We start from the raw sequence: 19,730 nt of genomic DNA, 5'->3' as shown, positions 1-19,730 counted from the left end.
CCTCTGTCATTAACCACTGGAGCTGGGATGCATAATAATAACCTCTAAAGCAGGGAACGGACAAACCACCATCTTCTTCATCTAACCATAAATATTTTTGTTTCATCCTAACCCCTTTTCTCCCCCATATGAGATCATTTATCAATCCTTCCAATACATTAAAAAAGTGGTCCCCTATCCACACAGGGCAGGAGGATATAACATAAAGAATCTGTGGTAACAGGACAATCTTGATAATGGAAATTCGGTCTGCTTGTCGAATCAGTAATTTTTGCCAGGTATTTATTTAATATTTAACCCTTTTAATCAAAGGGGAAATTTTAAGTTCTGTGTACTCCTGGATCCTTGAGCTAATTTTTATTCCGAGATATTCCAATGATTCTGTGGGTTTTAGTATTTTAACATTGACATCCGATCGCATAATTTCATAACCAACTGGGAGCAGCACAGATTTCATCCAGTTTACCCTAAAGCCAGAGATTTGGCCAAACTGGTGTACTATCCCCATCAAGTATGGCACCGTTGGCGCTCCCCCTTCCAAAAAGAACAGGATATCATCCGCGTATTAACATATTTTGTCAAATGCACCCCTTCCCCCAAACCCCCTGATATTATCATCTGCTCGCACCTTACACGCCAACAGTTCCACGAATATGGCAAACAATTATGGGGAGAGTGGGCACCCCTGCCTGGTTCCCCTTTGCAATATTACTGACTCGGATATCTCCCCATTAATTTTTATCCTGACTTTCGAATGGTGGTAAAGCAGTTTTACCCATCTAATAAATTTTCCCCCCAAGTTCAGCTCATGCATTATTTCCCAGAGATATGCCCACTCCACCCTGTCAAACGCCTTTTCCGCGTCCAATGACAGGATGGAGTGAGCACCCTCCCCGCTCATCTGAATGTTCAGCAGGGCCCTTCGAATGTTTGTTTGAACCTGACGTTTTGTCACAAACCCTGATGGGTCTGGGTGTATTATTTTTTCTATGACTCTTTTTAAACGGTTTGCTAATAGTTTAGCGCATATTTTGAAGTCGGTGTTGAGAAGAGAGATGGGGCGATACGAAGCCACCCTTCTCTCATGCTTCCCCTTTTTCCCTATCAGAGTTATGACAGCCTCCGAAAGGGAAGCAGGAAGTTCACCCATGTCCATAGATTCATTAAGGACCTGCAAGAGAACTGGGAGAATAATGTCTCCATATCTTCTATATATCTCAAAAGGGAGGCCCAGGGCTTGTGTTACCCTTTATAGATTTCAGAGTCTCCCGAAGTTCCTCCAATTCTATAGGTCCATTCAGCAATTCCCTGTCCTCCTCGGAGAGTCTAGGGAGCGGTACACCCTCCAGAAAAAGTCTTATATCCCCCCCCCCCCCCCACTCCCTCCGAGGAGTAGAGGTTCTTATAATATTTGACAAATTCCTGCTCAATTTCTCCCTGGTTGGATGTCATTCCCCCATCTCTCCTCTCAACACACTTGATTCTACCGTCCCCCCTTTGATTATGTATAAGTGTGGACAGCAGTCTCCCTGGCTTCCCAGATTCCTTAAAATATCGGGCCCCCTCAAAAAACACATTTTGTTGTGCCTTATCCTCCAGATATTTTTTTAATAGGGTTTTTGCCTCTTCTAACTGGGCCACCATTTCCGGGTAATTATTTACCAGGAGATCCACCTCTATTTTCTTTATTTTTATCCCCCCTCTTTCTCCTTTTTGGCAAATTCATTTTTTAGGCCCTTAATTCTGCCAACAAGAATGCCCCATAGATATGCTTTAAATGCATCCCATACATACCCTATTTGTGTAGATCCTAAATTAATTTGCCAATACTCCTCTATATCTGCAATAATACCTTCATCTTTATTAATCAAGTTTAACCAGTGCGGATTCAACCGAAACTCTCTTCTTTTTAAACTGACATTTGTCTTAAATGTCAAGCTAATCGGGGAGTGATCTGAAATGCTATTAACCTCATACCTAATTTTTTATATCTGATCTAGCAGTTCTGGACTAACTAATACCATGTCTATTCTTTACATTATTTTACTGCTACGACTAAAACATGAATATACTTGCTTGTTATCATAAAGATACCTCCAGATATCTATTAATAACAGTTCCCGAGAAGTTATTTTAAGGAGTGTTGGTTGACTTGTGTCATATTTATCATTTGATATCACTGAATATCTGTCTAACTTATTGTTCATAACGCTGTTAAAGTCTCCCATTACCAGTATAGGGCATTTACCTCGGGAATCTGCAAACTCCACTAAACGGTGGATAACATATAAGGAGAATGGTGGGGGTATATACACAAAGGCTAGAACACAAATTATGCCGTTCCACTGGCAGTGAAGGAATACATATCTGCCCCTGTCATCAATCCTCTGATCTAGTGGGAGGTAGTCTACTTTGTGATGAATGTATACACTGACTCCACATGAGTAGGTAGAAAAACATGAATGATACTGATACTTTGCCCATTTCCGCATAAGTATGTTTGTCTTATCCTTTGTATTGTGTGTCTCCATTAATCCCACAATGGCCGGCAGATGTCTAATGACAGTGTCACAAACCATAACCCTCTTGACCTTATCACCCAGACCACGTACATTCCATGTAATAATCCTACTCATGTGTACCTCCCACCTGCAATTTCATACTTTTTATTACTACTAAACCCCCCAAGACAACCATCCCACACATTACCCATCCTCCTTCCCTCCCTTTCCCTCCCTTACCCCCCCCTTACCCCCCCGTTGGTCGGCGAAATGAAATATCTCCCCCACCTCTTACACTGTGCCCATTCCCGCCCACCCCGCCTCCCTCTCTCATATTTTGCGGCCTACATCATAATCCTATTCCCTTGGCGTCCAACCACTTCACCGTTTCCTCTGGGGAACCCAAAAAACTAACATGATCGTGATATATTACACGTAGCTTAGTGGGGTATATCAAAGAATATTGTATCTGTGCAGCGGCTAACCTCCTCTTTACCTATCTAAACTCGCGTCTTTTTGCCTGAGTTGTTCTTGAGTAATCTTGATATATTTCTATATTACTTCCATTTTTCTTTTCGCCCTCATTATTACATCTCTATCTTTAGAGCTTAAGATTTTAGCTAAAATTGCCCTGGGCGGACTCCCTTTTGGAGGAGGTCTACCCGGGATCCTATGTGCTCTGTCAACCCAAAAACATTTAGACAGAGCCTTTTTGTCAAAGCTGTCCACCAGCCACTACCCCGTTGTGTTGACAGCGCTCCAGGACAGCACAAAAGAGTTGTACAAGGCAACCTGTACCAAGTAGACCACAACTTTTTTGTACTATGCCTGGGTTTTGTGCATGGCATGATATGGCTTGAGGACTTGATCAGAGAGATCAACTCCTCCCATATACCGATTGTAGTCGACGATACAATCGGGCTTGAAGGACCATTGCCGCGGTACCTCGCACAGGGACAGGGGTGATGCCGTTACCGTGAATTGTGGACAGTACAAGGACATCCCTCTTGTCCTTATATCTGAACAGCAATAGGTTTCCACTGGTAAGGGCACGGGTATCACCCTTGGGGATAGGTACCTGGAGGGGGTGGGTAGTGAGGCCGTGTTGATTTTTCTGTACGGTCCCACAAGCGGACGTGGATCTTTGTTGGCCAAGCAGGAATCCAGATTCCCACAGTGGGCTTCACTGAATATGACTATTTTAATCCTTTTTTCAGTGACCACTTTGTGAATCTGATGGTGCAAACAAACCTGTACACCCAACAGTTCATTGCTCAACACCCGGGCTCCATTTTGGCTAGCGCAGGTGGCTGGACTCCAGTCAGTGCAGCCGAGATGAGGACGTTTTCTTGGGCCTCGTGCTGCACATGGCCCTAGTAAAAAAAAAATGTGTTAGGCACTACTGGAGTGGGGACGTCCTCTACCAGACCCCACGTTACAGTACGGCCATGACACGTACCCGATTTGAGGCCATTCGGAAATGCCCCCAAGGTGATCCTGCCTATGACCGCCTGTACAAAATCAGGCCGGTCATCGATCACTTTGGGACCAAATTTTTGGAGGCCTATGTACCTGGAAGGGAGGTCGCGGTTGAGGAGTCTCTCAGTATGTTCCCTCTAAGCGGGCAAGGTATGGCGTAAAGCTGTGCAAACTTTGTAAGTGTACCTCAGGGTACACTTACAAGTTTCGTGTGTACGAGGGGCGAGAGTCCTGTATTCAACCCCCAGAATGTCCCCCCCCCCCACTCTAGGTGTTAGCGGGAAACTTGTGTGGGACCTTATGCACCCACTGCTAGATAAAGGTTACCCACTGTACGTGGATAACTTTTATACTAGTATCCTCTTGTTCCAGTCTCTCGTCGCCAGATACACGTCTGCTTGTGGGACCGTGCGTAAAAATCTATGCAGCCTCCCTTCCCAACCCCTCCAGGTACCTATCCCCAGGCGTGAGACCCGTGCCCTTACCAGTGGAAACCTGTTGCTGGTCAGATATAAGGACAAGAGGGATGTCATTGAACTGTCCACAATTCACGGTAATGGCATCACCCCTGTCCCTGTGCGAGGTACCGCCGCAATGGTCCTCAAGCCCGATTGTATCGTCGACTACAATCGGTATATGGGAGGAGTTGATCTCTCTGATCAAGTCCTCAAGCCATATAACGCCATGCGCAATACCTGGGCATGGTACAAAAAAGTTGCGGTCTACTTGGTACAGGTTGCCTTGTACAACTCTTTTGTGCTGTCCCAGAGCGCTGGCAACACAGGGAAATTCTTCCAGTTCTATGAGGAAGTCTTCAAGGCCCTGATCTTTTCTGACTGGGAAAGAGCAGGCCGGAGTACCTCGGGAACTGAAGGCGCCCAGATCATCCCTGACCAACACTTTCCAGGTGTGGTCCCCCACTGGAAAGAAAGGATGGTCCCAAAAAAAGTGCAGCGTGTGGGGGGATCAGGAAGGACACCACCACTCCGTGTGACACGTGCCCAGATCATCCGGGCCTCTGCATTGACGGTTGCTTCAGGGAGTACCAAACTTCCATGGATCACTAAATTTATATTCCCTTTGCCTAATTTTATTCCATGTAGCCACTGACAATCGAAATAAAAACTATGGTTCTCATACTTGAGACACAAAAACGAAAACTTTTTTCAAAAATATTGTTTTGTAAAACTAAAATAAATAAAAAAGTTGACATATTAGGTATTGCCACGTCCATTAGAATCTGCTCTAGGAAAATACCCCATGAGCTAACCCTTCAGATAAACACAATAAAAAAAAAATGGTGCAAACAAAAAGGAGTTTTTTGTCACCTTACATCACAAAAAGTGTAATAGCAAGCGATCAAAAAGTCATTCATATGCCCCCCCAAATAGTGCCAATACAGGTCTTCTCATCCTGCTAAAAATTAGCCACTACATAAGATAATTGGCTAAAAACAAAAACTAGAAGACTGACTCTTAGACTATGGAGATTCTAAAATGTTATTTTTTTTGTTTATAAAAGGATAATATAGTGTAAAACCTAAATAAATAAATAAATAAATAGTAGACATATTATGCAATTGCTGTGTCCATAAGAATCTTCTCTATAAAATTAACCCATGACCTAACCCCTCAGATGAACACGGTCAAAAAAAAAAACTGTGCCAAAACAGCAATTTTTGGGCAAATTTTCCATTTTTATCTGTTTTTTCCCAGTAACAAAGCAATGGTTAACAGCCAAACAAAACTTAATATTTATTACCCTAATTCTGCAGTTTACAGAAACACCCCATATGTGGTCGTAAACTGCTGTATGACCAAACGGCAGGGGGCAGAAGAAAGGAACGCCGTATGGTTTCTGGAAGGCAGATTTAGATGGCTTTTTTTTTTTTTTTTTTTTGCATCATGTCCCATTTGAAGAACCCCTGATGCACCCCTAGAGTAGAAACTCCTTAAAAGTGACCCCATATAAGAAACTAAACCCCTCAAGGTATTCAAAACTGATTTTACAAACTTTATTAACCCTTTAGGTGTTGCTCAACAGTTTATGGCATATGGAGATGAAATTTCTGAATTTCTATTTTTGGTAACCTTGCCTCACAAAAAATGTAATTTAGAGCAACCAAAAATCATATGTACCCTTAAAATACTCCCAACAAAACTGCCACCTTATCCCGTAGTTTCCAAAATGGAGTCACTTTTATGGAGTTTCTACTCTAGGGGTGCATCATGGGGGCTTCAAATGGGACATGGTTTAAATAAACCAGTCCAGAAAAATCTGCCTTCCAAAAACCACATGGTGCACCTTTCCCTCTACACCCTACAGTGTGCCCATACAGTAGTTTATGACCACATATGGGGTGTTTCTGCAAACTACAGAATCAGCGCAATAAATATAGAGTTTTGTTTGGCTGTTATTCCTTGCTTTGTTACTGGAAAAAATTTATTAAAATGGAAAATTAGCCAGAAAATTTAAATTCTTAAATTTCATTTCCATTTTCCAATAACTCTTGTGGAACACCTAAAGGTTTAACAACGTTTGTAAAATCTGTTTTGAATACCTTGAGGGGTGTAATTTCTAGAATGGGGTAATTTTTGGGTGGTTTCTATTATGTAAGCCTCACAAAGTGACTTCAGACCTGAACTGGTCCTTAAAAAGTTTTTTTTTTTTTAATTTCTGAAAAATTTCAAGATTTGCTTCTAAACCTCTAAGCCTTGTAACGTCCCCCAAAAATAAAATGTCTTTCCCAAAATGATCCAAACATGAAGTAGACATATGTGGAATGTAAAGCAATAACTATTTTTGTAGGTATTACTATGTATTATAGAAGTAGAGAAATTGAAACATTTTGGTAAATTTAGCATTTTTTTAATAAATATTTTATTTTTTTTAACTCCATTTTACAATTGTCATGAAGTACAGTATGTCTCTGAATGGCTTGGATAAGTCAAAGTGTTTTAAAGTTATCACCACATAAAGTGACGCTGGTCAGATTTGCAAAAAATGGCCTGGTCCTTAAGGTAAAAATGAGCCCGGTCCTTAAGGAGTTAATGGCTGTAACATCCCAATAACAAGAATGGTTTGGTGGAATTACAGAGCTGTATAATGGTAATTTGGATCCTCAGTCAGTGCAGCAAGTTGTAATCGGATTGTTCCTATTACCCAGGCTGTAACCTCCCCTAATGAACCCTGTTCAAAATAAATGTTGCGGAATGATACCTCCTTATCTTTTCCCTACACCTAGAATAATATTTCCCTTCACTTTTAAATAGTTTTATTTAGCACAATTAAGTTTTTTTTTAACACTGTCCCTAGCGCCTGCAGACGACTCTCCCTGGACTAAGTACACTGGGAAATGGCAGAATCTAAGATGGCTGACGCTATTTATAGGGCTGTGGCATCACAGGCCATAGCACTAAATGCGCACCTTTCCAAATTGCTGGCCCTGGAAATGTTGCCATTTAGGCTTGTGGACACTGAGGCTTTCTGCAGCCTGATGGCGGCGGTCCCTCGTTACTCAGTCCCAAGCCGCCACTATTTTTCCCAGTGTGCCATCCCCGCCTTACACCAGAATTTGTCCCGTAACATCACCCATGCCCTGACCAACGCAGTTATTGGGAAGGTCCACTTAACGACTGACACAGCACACTGGGTGAACATTGTGGAGGCCAGGAGCGAGTCGTACCCTGGGATGGCACAAGTGCTACCGACACCAAGGATTGCAGGCCCTACTTCCATGAGGATTTTCGCCACCTCCTACATTAGTGTCTGCAACCCCCCCTTCTCCTTCTACATCTCCTCCTCCACTTCCACCTCTCAATTATCATCTTGCAGCACCAGTCAGCCATCAGTCAGTAGCTGGAAGCAGTGCAGCACTGCAGTGGGGAAAATAATTTGCTTAGGTGACAAACAGCACACCTCCGCAGAGCTATGGCAGGGTATAAGGAACCAGACTGAGCTATGGCTCTCTCCACTCAACCTACAACCAGTCATGGTTGTGTCTGATGAGGGCTGTAACTTGGTGGCAGCTTTGGAGCTTGGCAAGCTCACACACATACCATGCCTAGCCCACGTGTTCAGCCTTGTGGCTCAGCGGTTTCTCAAAACCTACCCCAATTTGCCTGAGCTACTGAGGCAAATGGGCATGTGTGCCCATTTACAAAAGTCATCTACAGCTGTCGCTGGTCTGACATTGCTGCAGCAGTGCTTGCAATTGCCAGCTTACCGACTGTTGTGCGACATGAGCACGCGCTGGAACTCCACATTCCACATATTGGCCAGGCTTTGTGAGCAGTAGAGGGCAGTAGTGGAATACCAGCTGCAACATGGTCATCTCCTTACCAGTCAGCTTCTGCTCTTCACAAGCGAAGAGTAGGCATGGATGTCTGACCTCTGAGGTTTTATGAGCGTAACCATCCCACTTCTGTGTCTACTGAAACGCTTGCTGCTCACAATGAAGGCGGACGCTTTGCATGTGGAAGTGGTGGAAATTGGGAAAGACAGTACACAGGGTGATAGCCAGACCACCCTCAGTTCGTCTTCTCAGCGCAAATTGTATGAGGATTAGGAGGAGGACCTGGAGACTGTTGCCTCTGCTACAGAGGGTAGTACCCATAGCAGGTTTATTCCATCTGTTCAGCGTGGATGGGCTGAAGAGGAGCAAGCAGATGAGGAGATTGAGAGTCATCCTCCTGACAAGGACAGTAAAGTCTTGTCTGTTGGGACTCATATGGATGACTTTATGTTATGCTGCCTTTCCCGTGACCCTTGCTTCATACGCATTTTGGCCAACACGATTACTGGTTGTTCCAGCTGACAACGCTGATGGCAGAGTACGTAGTTCCTTAGGCAACCGAGGAGGGGAGATGAGGGGAACGCACAACAGTTCCAACAGAAGCAGGGCAACACTCTCCATGGCCTTGGACAGTTTCATGACACCCCGCCAGCACCTTCCCCCTGATGCGCGGCCTAGTGTCACAAGGAGGGAAAAGTTTTGGAAGATGGTGAAGGAGTACGTAGCAGACCGTGTCAGTGTCCTCAGTGATCCCTCTGTGCCTTACAACTATTGGGTGCCCAAGCTGGACATGTGGTACGAACTGGCGCTTTACGCCTTGGAGGTGCTGGCCTGCCCTGCTGCCAGCGGTTTGTCAGAGCAGGTATTTAGTACTGCTGGGGACATAATAACTAATAAGAGCATCCGCCTGTCAACTGAAAATGCTGACAGGTTGACTCTTATTAAAATGAACAAGTGTCATGCCCTGCTCAGGTTATGTGCAGAGGTCTGCCAGGTTAGCAGCACATGTGTAGTTTTTTGTTTTGGGTTTGGAGTTGAGCTGTATCCGCCTCCCTTCAGGTGCACTGGGTGGGTTGTTTGCATGAGTTTAAATTACCTCCCTTCCCAGTGCCCTGTGCGGGTTATAACTTCTATCTTGCTCAGATGAAGGAAGGATTTATTATTTCAGAAGACTTAAAGGTGGGAAGACAATGTAATAGAGCAGCACGAAATGCCAGCAGAATGCTTGGATGTATAGGGAGAGGTATAAGCAGTAGAAAGAGTGAAGTGCTTATGCCGCTGTACAGAACACTGGTGAGACCTCACTTGGAGTATTTTGCGCAGTACTGGAGGCCATATCTCCAGAAGGATATAGATACTCTAGAGAGAGTTCAGAGAAGAGCTACTAAACTAGTACATGGATTGCAGGATAAAACTTACGAGGAAAGGTTAAAAGACCTTAATATGTATAGCTTGGAAGAAAGAAGAGACAGAGGGGATATGATAGAAACTTTTAAATACATAAAGGGAATCAACTCGGTAAAGGAGGAGAGCATATTTAAAAGAAGAAAAACTACCACAAGAGGACACAGTTTTAAATTAGAGGGGCAAAGGTTTAAAAGTAAATAAGGAAGTATTACTTTACTGAGAGAGTAGTGGATGCATGGAATAGCCTTCCTGCAGAAGTGGTAGCTGCAAATACAGTGAAGGAGTTTAAGCATGCATGGGATAGGCATAAGGCTATCCTTCATATAAGATAGGGCCAGGGACTATTCATAGGATTCAGATATATTGGGCAGACTAGATGGGCCAAATGGTTCTTATCTGCCGACACATTCTATGTTTCTATGTTATGTTTCTATGGATTTGCTGTTTCTGCTCAGTAACAAGATAAGTTGGTTTTGTTTTCTTTTTGTTTTCAGTCTAGGCTGTTAGAGAGACGCCTGCCCCCTCCGGGTCCTGAGGAAGCAGGCTGTCTCTTTCCCCCTTTCACCATCTTAAGGATTTTAGGGAATCTTCAGCCTTAGGCACGGGGGCACGTTTATTCCCACCTTTAGGGTCTGAACATGGGCACAGAAGTCTAGGGAGAGCTGGTAGGGATTAGTCAGGAGTTGACCTTTATCCCCAGCTTCTGGTCTAGACACTTGTTTTGTGGTTTTCTGTTTGTCTATTGTATCTTGTATCCTGTCCAGCATGATAAGAAGGCCTGGCTTGCCCCTGACTTCTCTACTCCACCAGAGGAAAGCGGCTGAACATAAAGGCACTTTAAATGTGGCTTTAATGGTGTATTAAATACACTGTATTCCCATGCACCCCTTCCACCATAAAAAAGGGTATATAGTTCAATCTTCCTTTTCTTTTCCTTCTGCTCCATCATATCCACATGCTTATTAGGCTGCCCTCGCTCCTAATGTTTTAGAGGGTCACCTCAGCAGCAGACCCTCACCCCTAATGTTTTAAAGGGTCAGATCAGAAGAAGAAGACCCTCATCCCTAATTTTTTAGATGGTCAACTCAGCAGCAGACCCTCACCCCTAGTTTTATAGATGGCCAGCTCAGCAGCAGACCCTCACCCCTATTTTTTTTGATGGTCAGATCAGCAGCAGCAGGCCCTCCCCCTAATGTTTTAGATGGTCAGCTCAGCAGCAGACCCTCACCCCTAATGTTTGAGGGTCAGCTCAGCAGCAGACCCTCACCCCTAATGTTTTAGATGGTCAGCCTGGCAGCAGACCCTCACCCCTAATTTTTTAGATGGTCAAATCAGAAGCAGACCCTCAGACCTAATGTTTTAGAGGGTCAGCTTAGCAGCAGAGCATGGGGTGCCTGGTTTAATGCTTGGGTTCTACCATTCACTTCCATTGTGCTCAGGTGCTCTGTAGAGCACCCAAGCATACCTAAGTTTTCTACTCGAGCACCTGAGCACCCAAGCACTTTGGGGCTAGATCAACACTAGTGAACTTCATTAAAACAAATCTCCAAAATAATGGCAGAATTGCGTTTTAAGTCCAACTTTACACTATAAAGAATTGTTTCCTTTGTCCAATACTAGATATGGTAGATTAAATGGTGGCATAAAAAAATTACAACTTCGCCAGCAAAAAACAAGACTCATACACCTATGTGAACAGAAAAGAATAAACGTTGTGGCTCTTGGATGGCTGGCAGAAAAAAACTAAAGCAAACAGAAATAAAAAGTAAATAGGTGGTGTCCTGCAAGGGTTAAGTATAATGTTGCACATTATATATCATATATACAGTAAGCTTGTTGTCATAGACAGCTTTTGATTTTCCTTAAAAAAGTCATGTTTTCCTTCTTTGATTTTTATTATCGGAAAAAACTTACAAAACACTTAGGAAACATTTATTTGTTACACTCAAATTATTCTTCAATCATTAGAAAAAAAATTGCAATACTCCTGAGATGAATCCCAAATGATTCAATACCTTTTATATAACCATGAATTAACGCATTCACTGTAATGCTTGAAACAATCTTCTCAAAGGGTTTGAACATACACTAAACGGAAAAACCTCGACACGACAGAACATGGCTCCTCTTCCAGTCTCATGTTTTTACTTTCAGCCTCATGTAAGTTTTAATTTAACTAACTGCATCCTGAGCAAATAATATATTACTCACAGTATTAACCCTTTCAGGCCCCGAACCAATTTTCATTTAGCATTTTTGTTTTTCACTCCCCGCCTTCCCAACTTTTTTTTTTTCCGTTCGCATAGCCTTATGAGGGTTTATTTTTTGAAGGGACAAGTTGTACTTTGTACATGTAATGGGAAACGGAAAAAAAAATCAAAATGGGTAGAATTTGGAAAAACACCATTCTGATTAAGTTTTTTTTTATTATTACACTGTACACTATGTGGTAGAATTGACCTGTTATTTTCATTCTCCAGGTCAGTACGGTTCCAGCGATACCATCCTTGTATAATTTTTCTTGCGTTTTAATACTGAAAAAAAATAATATTAACCTTTGAGGAAAAAAATACATTTTATAACTGTATTCAGACCCCTATAACTTTTTGGTAGTTATGTGTATGGGGCTGTGTATGGGATAATTCTTTTGCGGGACGATCTGTTCTTTTAGTGATACCAATTTGAAGTGTGTGCGACATTTTGCTCACTTTTTATAAAAAAATTATTGGGTAGTTGAAGTGACAAAAAATGGCAAATTGGCTGTTTTTATTTTTTTTCCCGTTACGCCATTTGCCGTAGGCCCTTAATATTGTTATATTTTAATAGTATAAGGTATTTTCACACACGGCGATGCCAATGATGTTTATTATTTTTCTTGGTTAAGTTTTTTTTTCTTTTTAAGTCACCTTGGGTGACAATAACTGGCAATCATAAGATTGCCCATTGTGTTCATTAATGTCTATATAGACATCGTTGAACACTTCATTTGCACTATACCAATACAATGCTTACATCTAGTGGCCTGTATTGCTATTGTCCTGAAATAAGCTTCGAAGCCTGCTTGAGGCTTCGGGCTATTTTATAGATATAAACAGGTTCCCCGATCTCAGTCGGGGAACACTGTTACCAGAGCAGAAGTGCGCAACTTCTGCTTCCGGACTCTGAAGAGGAACATGTATGCGATCATCCTTATGGCTGATGGCATACATGTGCCACGGGTCTCTGCTATTTAAAATAGCAGAAACCGGCGGCTGTGGTGCCCTCTGCGCGAGTGAGCGGGTGCCATGTTTAAAGACCGCCCGATGACGTATATGTATGTCATCGGGCGTGAAAGGGTTAATAACAGTGCTTAATTGTGATTGATCTTTTCCATATGGTGCAGAAGATTTAGCTATAAAAAAACGTGTAAAGTTTTATGGGCTCTTAGTGATAGGACTTAAAATAATAGTTTTTAATGTAAGATATGAAAGGTTTTTTGGGAATAAAAATTGATGGCCTATCCAGGAGTAGATGTATACAATAGAGCAGAGATCAGCAACCTTCAGCACTCCAGCTGCTGTGAAACTACAACTCCTAGGATGAAAACATGCTCGACTGTACTTCTAACTCCCACAAAAGCAAATGAAGCATTCTGGGAGTTATAGTTTCTGAACAGCTGGAGTGCGGGAGGTTGCTGATCCCTGCGATAGAACGACTACATTCAAGAACGGTATATGAGCCCCTTTCTCTCCGAAAACTTAACACCCAGCACCTTCCTTAAAGGAAATGTATGGTCAGAAAATGACCTATTGTTTTTATGTTTAACATATTTTTAAATTTTTTTTTTTTTTTTTTTTTTTTTCCATGTCAATATCTATATTTAAACAAAAACCATAAAATTCTGCAATTTTCTCACTGGCCACTAAGAATAATAATAGGAGCCACTTATTGGTCTGTTCACATCACTTACTGCAGTTATCTGCTTATCTACATACAGAGGTGATATAATTACATGTAGGATTAGAATGACAGATAAGTCAGGATCCACCATTTACAATACGTGTTTGTCAAAGTTTATCTATTCTTTCCTTGCACAATGAACTCTGCAAATGTCATAGAGCATGCCTTGAAAATTCTCCCATAGAAGTCAATAGGGTCCCCTCCTGACCATTGTGTCTATGGTCTATGTGGCTACCGTAAAGCAATTTTCTTAATGATTTTTAGATGCTAAGAACAGCTCAGGAAAGATGGTTGTCCCCATAATCCTGTTCAGAAAATAGAATTTTAAAAATATGCAATCAGAAAATGAAAAGGATTAGAAAAAAAGGATATATTTTAATATCTGGTTTCAACTGGTAGAAAAATAATATTGTGACACATTTCCTTTAAGTTTCTCTTGCAGCTAAAATATAGTACACTTAGCATTTTCTCATACATAACACTGCTCACAGTATTGCCCTGGAGTGTTAAGTATATATATATATATATATATATATATATATATATATTCTCCTGTCTGCCTCGGCATGAGTAGATCCACAGTGTTTTTCCACTAGGTATCTGACTGCTATGGCAACCTCTATACTATAGGAGTGCCATGTGCCACCTCGCTTCAACAGGCATCTCATCTTCATGGTTTTACTTCCGCTGCACATGTCCAGGTCTTACTTCTAGGCCATGATCAAGGTCTAACATAGACCAAAACATTGGTTTTGTATATTGTCGATTTTATCTCTTGACATTTTCTGGAAACAAGATTTAAAGTTGTATTCACTGATCGAGCATATTTTAAGAGCAGTGGATTCTACATTCTATGTATACAGGAATGCTAATCTACCACCGACTACCATAAATCTTCATTATAAGTACCGTATATTTCCAAATGTCTTTTTGGGATTTAAACTATAATATTGCCGTTATGGACTACAGTTAAACTCTTTGCTACCAATTATGCACATAGAAATCCAGGAATCTGAGATACATAATAGACAGTTGCTGTAAGGTGGGGTCTCTTCGGGTTTGCCAACCCCAACTTTTTTTTTCTCTTGACCACTTAGAATATAGACAAATTACAGTACAACAACAAAAAATAATTATTTTGATCAGCATTGAACTGGCCCACCAGAATACCAGAGGATCCTCCGATGGGCCCAGGCTCTGATATCATAAGTAGTGTTGGGCGTGAATATTCGAATCGCGAATATCTCCACTTCGAGAATTTTCAAAGATTTAAAATATAGTGCTATATATATATTCGTATTCGCAAATATTCCTAATTTTGTTTCATCTGAACCCATGATCTCTCCCTGCTTCTTGCTTATAGTACACTTAGCATTGTCTCATACATAACACTGCTCACAGTATTGCCCTGGAGTGTAAAGTATATATATATATATATATATATATATATATATATATATTCTCCTGTCTGCCTCGGCATGAGTAGATCCACAGTGTTTTTCCACTAGGTATCTGACTGCTATGGCAACCTCTATACTATAGGAGTGCCATGTGCCACCTCGCTCCAACAGGCATCTCATCTTCATGGTTTTACTTCCGCTGCACATGTCCAGGTCTTACTTCTAGGCCATGATCAAGGTCTAACATAGACCAAAACATTGGTTTTGTATATTGTCGATTTTAACTCTTGACATTTTCTGGAAACGAGAATTAAAGTTGTATTCACTGATCGAGCATATTTTAAGAGCAGTGGATTCTACATTCTATGTATACAGGAATGCTAATCTACCACCGACTACCATAAATCTTTATCCTTAGGACAGGTCATCAATGTTTCATCAGTCCTTCCAATGTTTTTACAGGCACAAAGGTTCGCCATATGCTTGGTATTGAACTCAGCTATTCTAAATACCGATATGTAAGATTCATACATTATAATTTCATAATATATTGATTTGTTTTGCTATTAGACATTACTAGTTATTAATCTACCGTATATAGTATTTATGTATGCCTTTTTTTCTAGAAATCATGTGAAATTAGTATCAATTGCACAATTGTAACAACAGAATTTATTCTTTTGGGATTTTCTGGAACAACTCAACATCAAATCTCGCTCTTTACGATCTTTTTATGTACATATATTATCACACTTTCTGGGAACCTATCAATAATCATTACATATAAGCTTAGTCCAAGCCTCCATACTCCAATGTATTTTTTTCTTGCAAATTTTTCTCTCTTGGAAATTCTGTATGTTTCATGCACTGTCCCTAAGATGTTGTCCAGTTTACTGTCAGACTGTAGTAAAGTCATCTCCTTCTCTGGATGTGCTATACAAATGTATTGTTTCTTGCTGTTTGGTGGAACAGAGTGCTATATGCTGGCAGCCATGGCTTATGACCGGTATAACGCCATATGTCACCCTTTGTTGTATACTCTGATTATGAGAGAAATAGTCTGTATCCGACATATAGTTGGCTCATATGTCATCAGTGCAGTTAATTCTCTAATACACACAGTGTTCACATTTTCATTGCCGTTCTGTGGATCCAAAGAGATAGACCATTTCTTTTGTGATGTTCCACCGGTGCTAGAACTCTCATGCCAGGACATTTGGGTCAATGAACTTGTGATATTCATGGTTGGCGGCTCTGTTGTAATTGGTTCATTCATAATAACAATGATTTCCTATATAGAAATAATTTCAAAAATTTTAAAACTCCGTTCTGCCTCTGGCAAAAAGAAGTCTTTTGCAACTTGTTCTTCTCACTTAATAGTTGTCACATTATTTTATGGTTCAACAATTTTTATGTATTTTAGACCAAGATCAAGCTATAGAATTGGCCAAAACAGTCTAGTTTCTTTAATGTACACGGTTATTGCTCCACTCTTAAATCCTTTCATATACAGCCTACGAAACAAAGAAGTCAAATCAAGTATAAAAAATGTATTTTTAAAGCAAATGAAATTCTGATTTATAATAACTGTTAGCTTTGCATTTCTCCATTTTATTTCATTATAAGTACCGTATATTTCCATAATTTTGTCTTTTTGGGATTTAAACTATAATATTGCCGTTATGGACTACAGTTAAACTCTTTGATACCAATTATGCACATAGAAATCCAGGAATCTGAGATACATAATAAACAGTTGCTGTAAGGTGGGGTCTCTTCGGGTTTGCCAACCCCAACTTTCTTTTTCTCTTGACCACTTAGAATATAGACAAATTACAGTACAACAACAAAAAATAATTATTTTGATCAGCATTGAACTGGCCCACCAGAATACCAGAGGATCCTCCGATGGGCCCAGGCTCTGATATCATAAGTAGTGTTGGGTGTGAATATTCGAATCGCGAATATCTCCACTTCGAGAATTAGCAAAGATTTAGAATATAGTGCTATATATATATTCGTATTCACAAATATTCCTAATTTGGTTTCATCTGAACCCATGATCCCTCCCTGCTTCTTGCTTGTGGGCCAATGAGAAGGCTGCAATGTCTGTTTGAGCTTAGCAACAACTCTAGCAGCCAATAGGAAAGTTACCTACCCCTTACTATATAAGAACCTCCCCAGCAGCCATTTTCTGCAGTTTTTTGCAGTTCTGAGAGAGACAGCAGTGTCATTGCTGTGCTCTGTGCTTTGCTGTGTCATTACATTAGATAGATAGTTAGCTTATATATAATACAGATAGTTAGTGGGAGATAATCAGTGTAGGTTAGATCATGAATGAGTGTAGCTAATAGGTTCTGCTGTCCATACATGCATGCTACAGACATACAGGTGAAACTCGAAAAAAAATTGAATATTGTGAAAAGTTCAATATTCTAGGCTTAAAGTGTCACACTCTAGACAGCTAATTAATCCATACCCCCTGAGCAAAGGGTACCTGAGATTGTGACTTTAGAGTTTTCATAAGCTGTAAGCCATAATCATCCAAATTATCTAATATATAAAGCTGAGTTTATGTGTGTGTATTTTGTATGTAGAACATAGGAGCCCTCTCACCAAAGGCATAACAACCACTGGACAGGACTAGAAGCAGTCACAATGGACAAATACAGATAAGACAGATGTCCTTCCCCCCTACTGAGGAGCCCTTTCACTGAAGGCATAGAAAGGACTAGCAGATGTCTGTTCCCCATGCGATGAACAGACAGAGCTGCACACAAGGCACAGACAGGCAGAAGTCTGGACCCCATGCAGGACGATACATGGTGGTCACAGACCAGACACGGAACCAGAAGAGGTGACCTTGATGTTTTACTAGGTGGCCACACAGACAGGGCAAATGGAATAACCCAATAAACACTATTAATCCTGGTGTTGATAGTGTAGTGGCTGATGCACTTTTCTGTTTAATAGTTGCACTGTACTCTGTCCAATTTTCATTGTAAAAAAAAAAAAACATAATATTAAATGTCTTAAAAAAAAAACCTAGTCAATGATAGACTAGTGTACTGGACCTGATCTGTTGTTTTGCACCACTGACTGTTATATTACGATCGGCGTAACTGTCACATACGTGACACGGAGGGAGGAAAAGAGGGAGGCCCTGCCCTAGTGAGAGGGAAGGTGGTGACCCCTGACTCACCTGCGACTGGCGCCTGGCGCCTGGCTGCCCTGTCGTCCCTAGACGGGTTCCTCACCCGTACGCCGATCACGTGCCTAAAACCCTGGCTTTCCCTAGGATGAGCCCTAGATAGTGAACAGGGCGGTGGGAACACTAGTCCGCACCACTAGCTCTAAAGGAAAACACCAAGGGGAGGACAGACAATACAAACTAAACATATAATCCCAGGAGGGCAACAACAGGAGACAACAAAAGCCCAACAGGGATCCGGAGGGTAGCACTCTGGAACAACAACCAGATTCTCAGCTCCAGTGGGTCAGCATAGATGTCCAGGCAGGAAGCTCTATAACTGGCAACAAGAGAAGTGTGAGAGGAGAATATAAGGAGTTTGGGAGTGGCAGACAAGAAACAGCTGAGGAGGAGAAGCTACGGATCCCTGAGTGAGACAAAAAGGATAGCAAGGCAAACACAGAAAACAAACACTAAGAAACACCGTGATCTTTAGACATAGAGCGCGCAGCCACCCGCTGCGACTTCCTGACCCCGGGTATAATGGAGTCAGACGTGGCTCTTGACACCCTCGTGACATGCTGTGAGTGTTGTTAGTGGTGGGTTTGTTGGAATACCATTGCAGTGTGTAAAGTCTGCTCACTAGGCAAAAAATAATTGTAGGCACTACAGCCCTCCTTTAGCACATATGGTGGCATGTCCTGCTTTCATGGAAATATCAAACTTTACAGCAATGTGAGTAAGACCATGTACTCGAGGGCCATGCTCGAGTCTCCTTCCCGCACGTTTCACGGCTGCCAAGCAGGCAATAAACATGCAGGTAAGTACTGTCATCACTTTAATGCCAGTAGCCATGTTTGCTGCTGGCATTACAGTGATTGGCTGGCCGGGACATTTCATCGGGTGCTATAGCTCATTGCGAGTCACGGAGAGCTGTGCTTAGGAAGGGATAGATAGTGTAGGGAGTTTGTGATCGCAATTTATTCAATTTTAAAACGTTTCAAAGACTAAAAAGTCCTTTTAAGTGCAGCAATTTTCGTGCAAAGTTGTACTCAATTTTCGCAAGTCGTCCACAGCTTCAGCCGATCTGTCAATGTTGCAGCAGCGCTTGCGGTTTTTAGCTCACCGACTGTTGTGCGACGTGAGCACGCGCTGAAAGTCTACGTTCCACATGTTGACCAGGCTTTGTGGGCAGCAGAGGGCAGTTGTGGAATACCAGCTGCAACAGGGTCATCGCCTTTCGAGTCAACTACCACTATTCACAAGCGAGGAGTGGTCATTGATGTCAGACCTCTGTGAAGTTTTAAAAAACTTTGATGAATCCACACAGATGGTTAGTGGCGATAACGCTATTATCAGCGTAACCATCGCACTGCTGTGTGTACTTAAACGATTGCTGCTCACAATTAAGGATGACGCTCTGAATGTGGCAGATGAGGAAATAGGGGAGGACATTATACAGGGCGATAGCCAGAAACCCTCAGTTCGTCTTTGCAGTGCACATTGAATCAGCGAACAGG

At 41.7% G+C, this 19,730-nt stretch overlaps 1 protein-coding gene across 1 annotated transcript in view; it reads left to right on the top strand.

Moving 5' to 3' along the window:
* Positions 1-16,597, top strand: part of LOC122924213 (olfactory receptor 5G3-like) — a 56,274-nt gene extending 39,677 nt beyond the window's left edge. The window contains exons 2-3 of the mRNA XM_044275132.1: positions 15,483-15,538; positions 15,647-16,597. Coding sequence (XP_044131067.1) covers positions 15,483-15,538; positions 15,647-16,597 — 1,007 coding nt within the window. The remainder of the gene's footprint in view (positions 1-15,482; positions 15,539-15,646) is intronic.
* Positions 16,598-19,730: the final 3,133 nt, after the last annotated feature.

Source organism: Bufo gargarizans, unplaced genomic scaffold (genome assembly GCF_014858855.1).
Source record: "Bufo gargarizans isolate SCDJY-AF-19 unplaced genomic scaffold, ASM1485885v1 original_scaffold_901_pilon, whole genome shotgun sequence".
In the NCBI taxonomy this organism is placed as follows: domain Eukaryota; kingdom Metazoa; phylum Chordata; class Amphibia; order Anura; family Bufonidae; genus Bufo; species Bufo gargarizans.
Note: the sequence above shows the minus strand (reverse complement) of the source record. Positions and strands in the feature narration are given on the sequence as shown.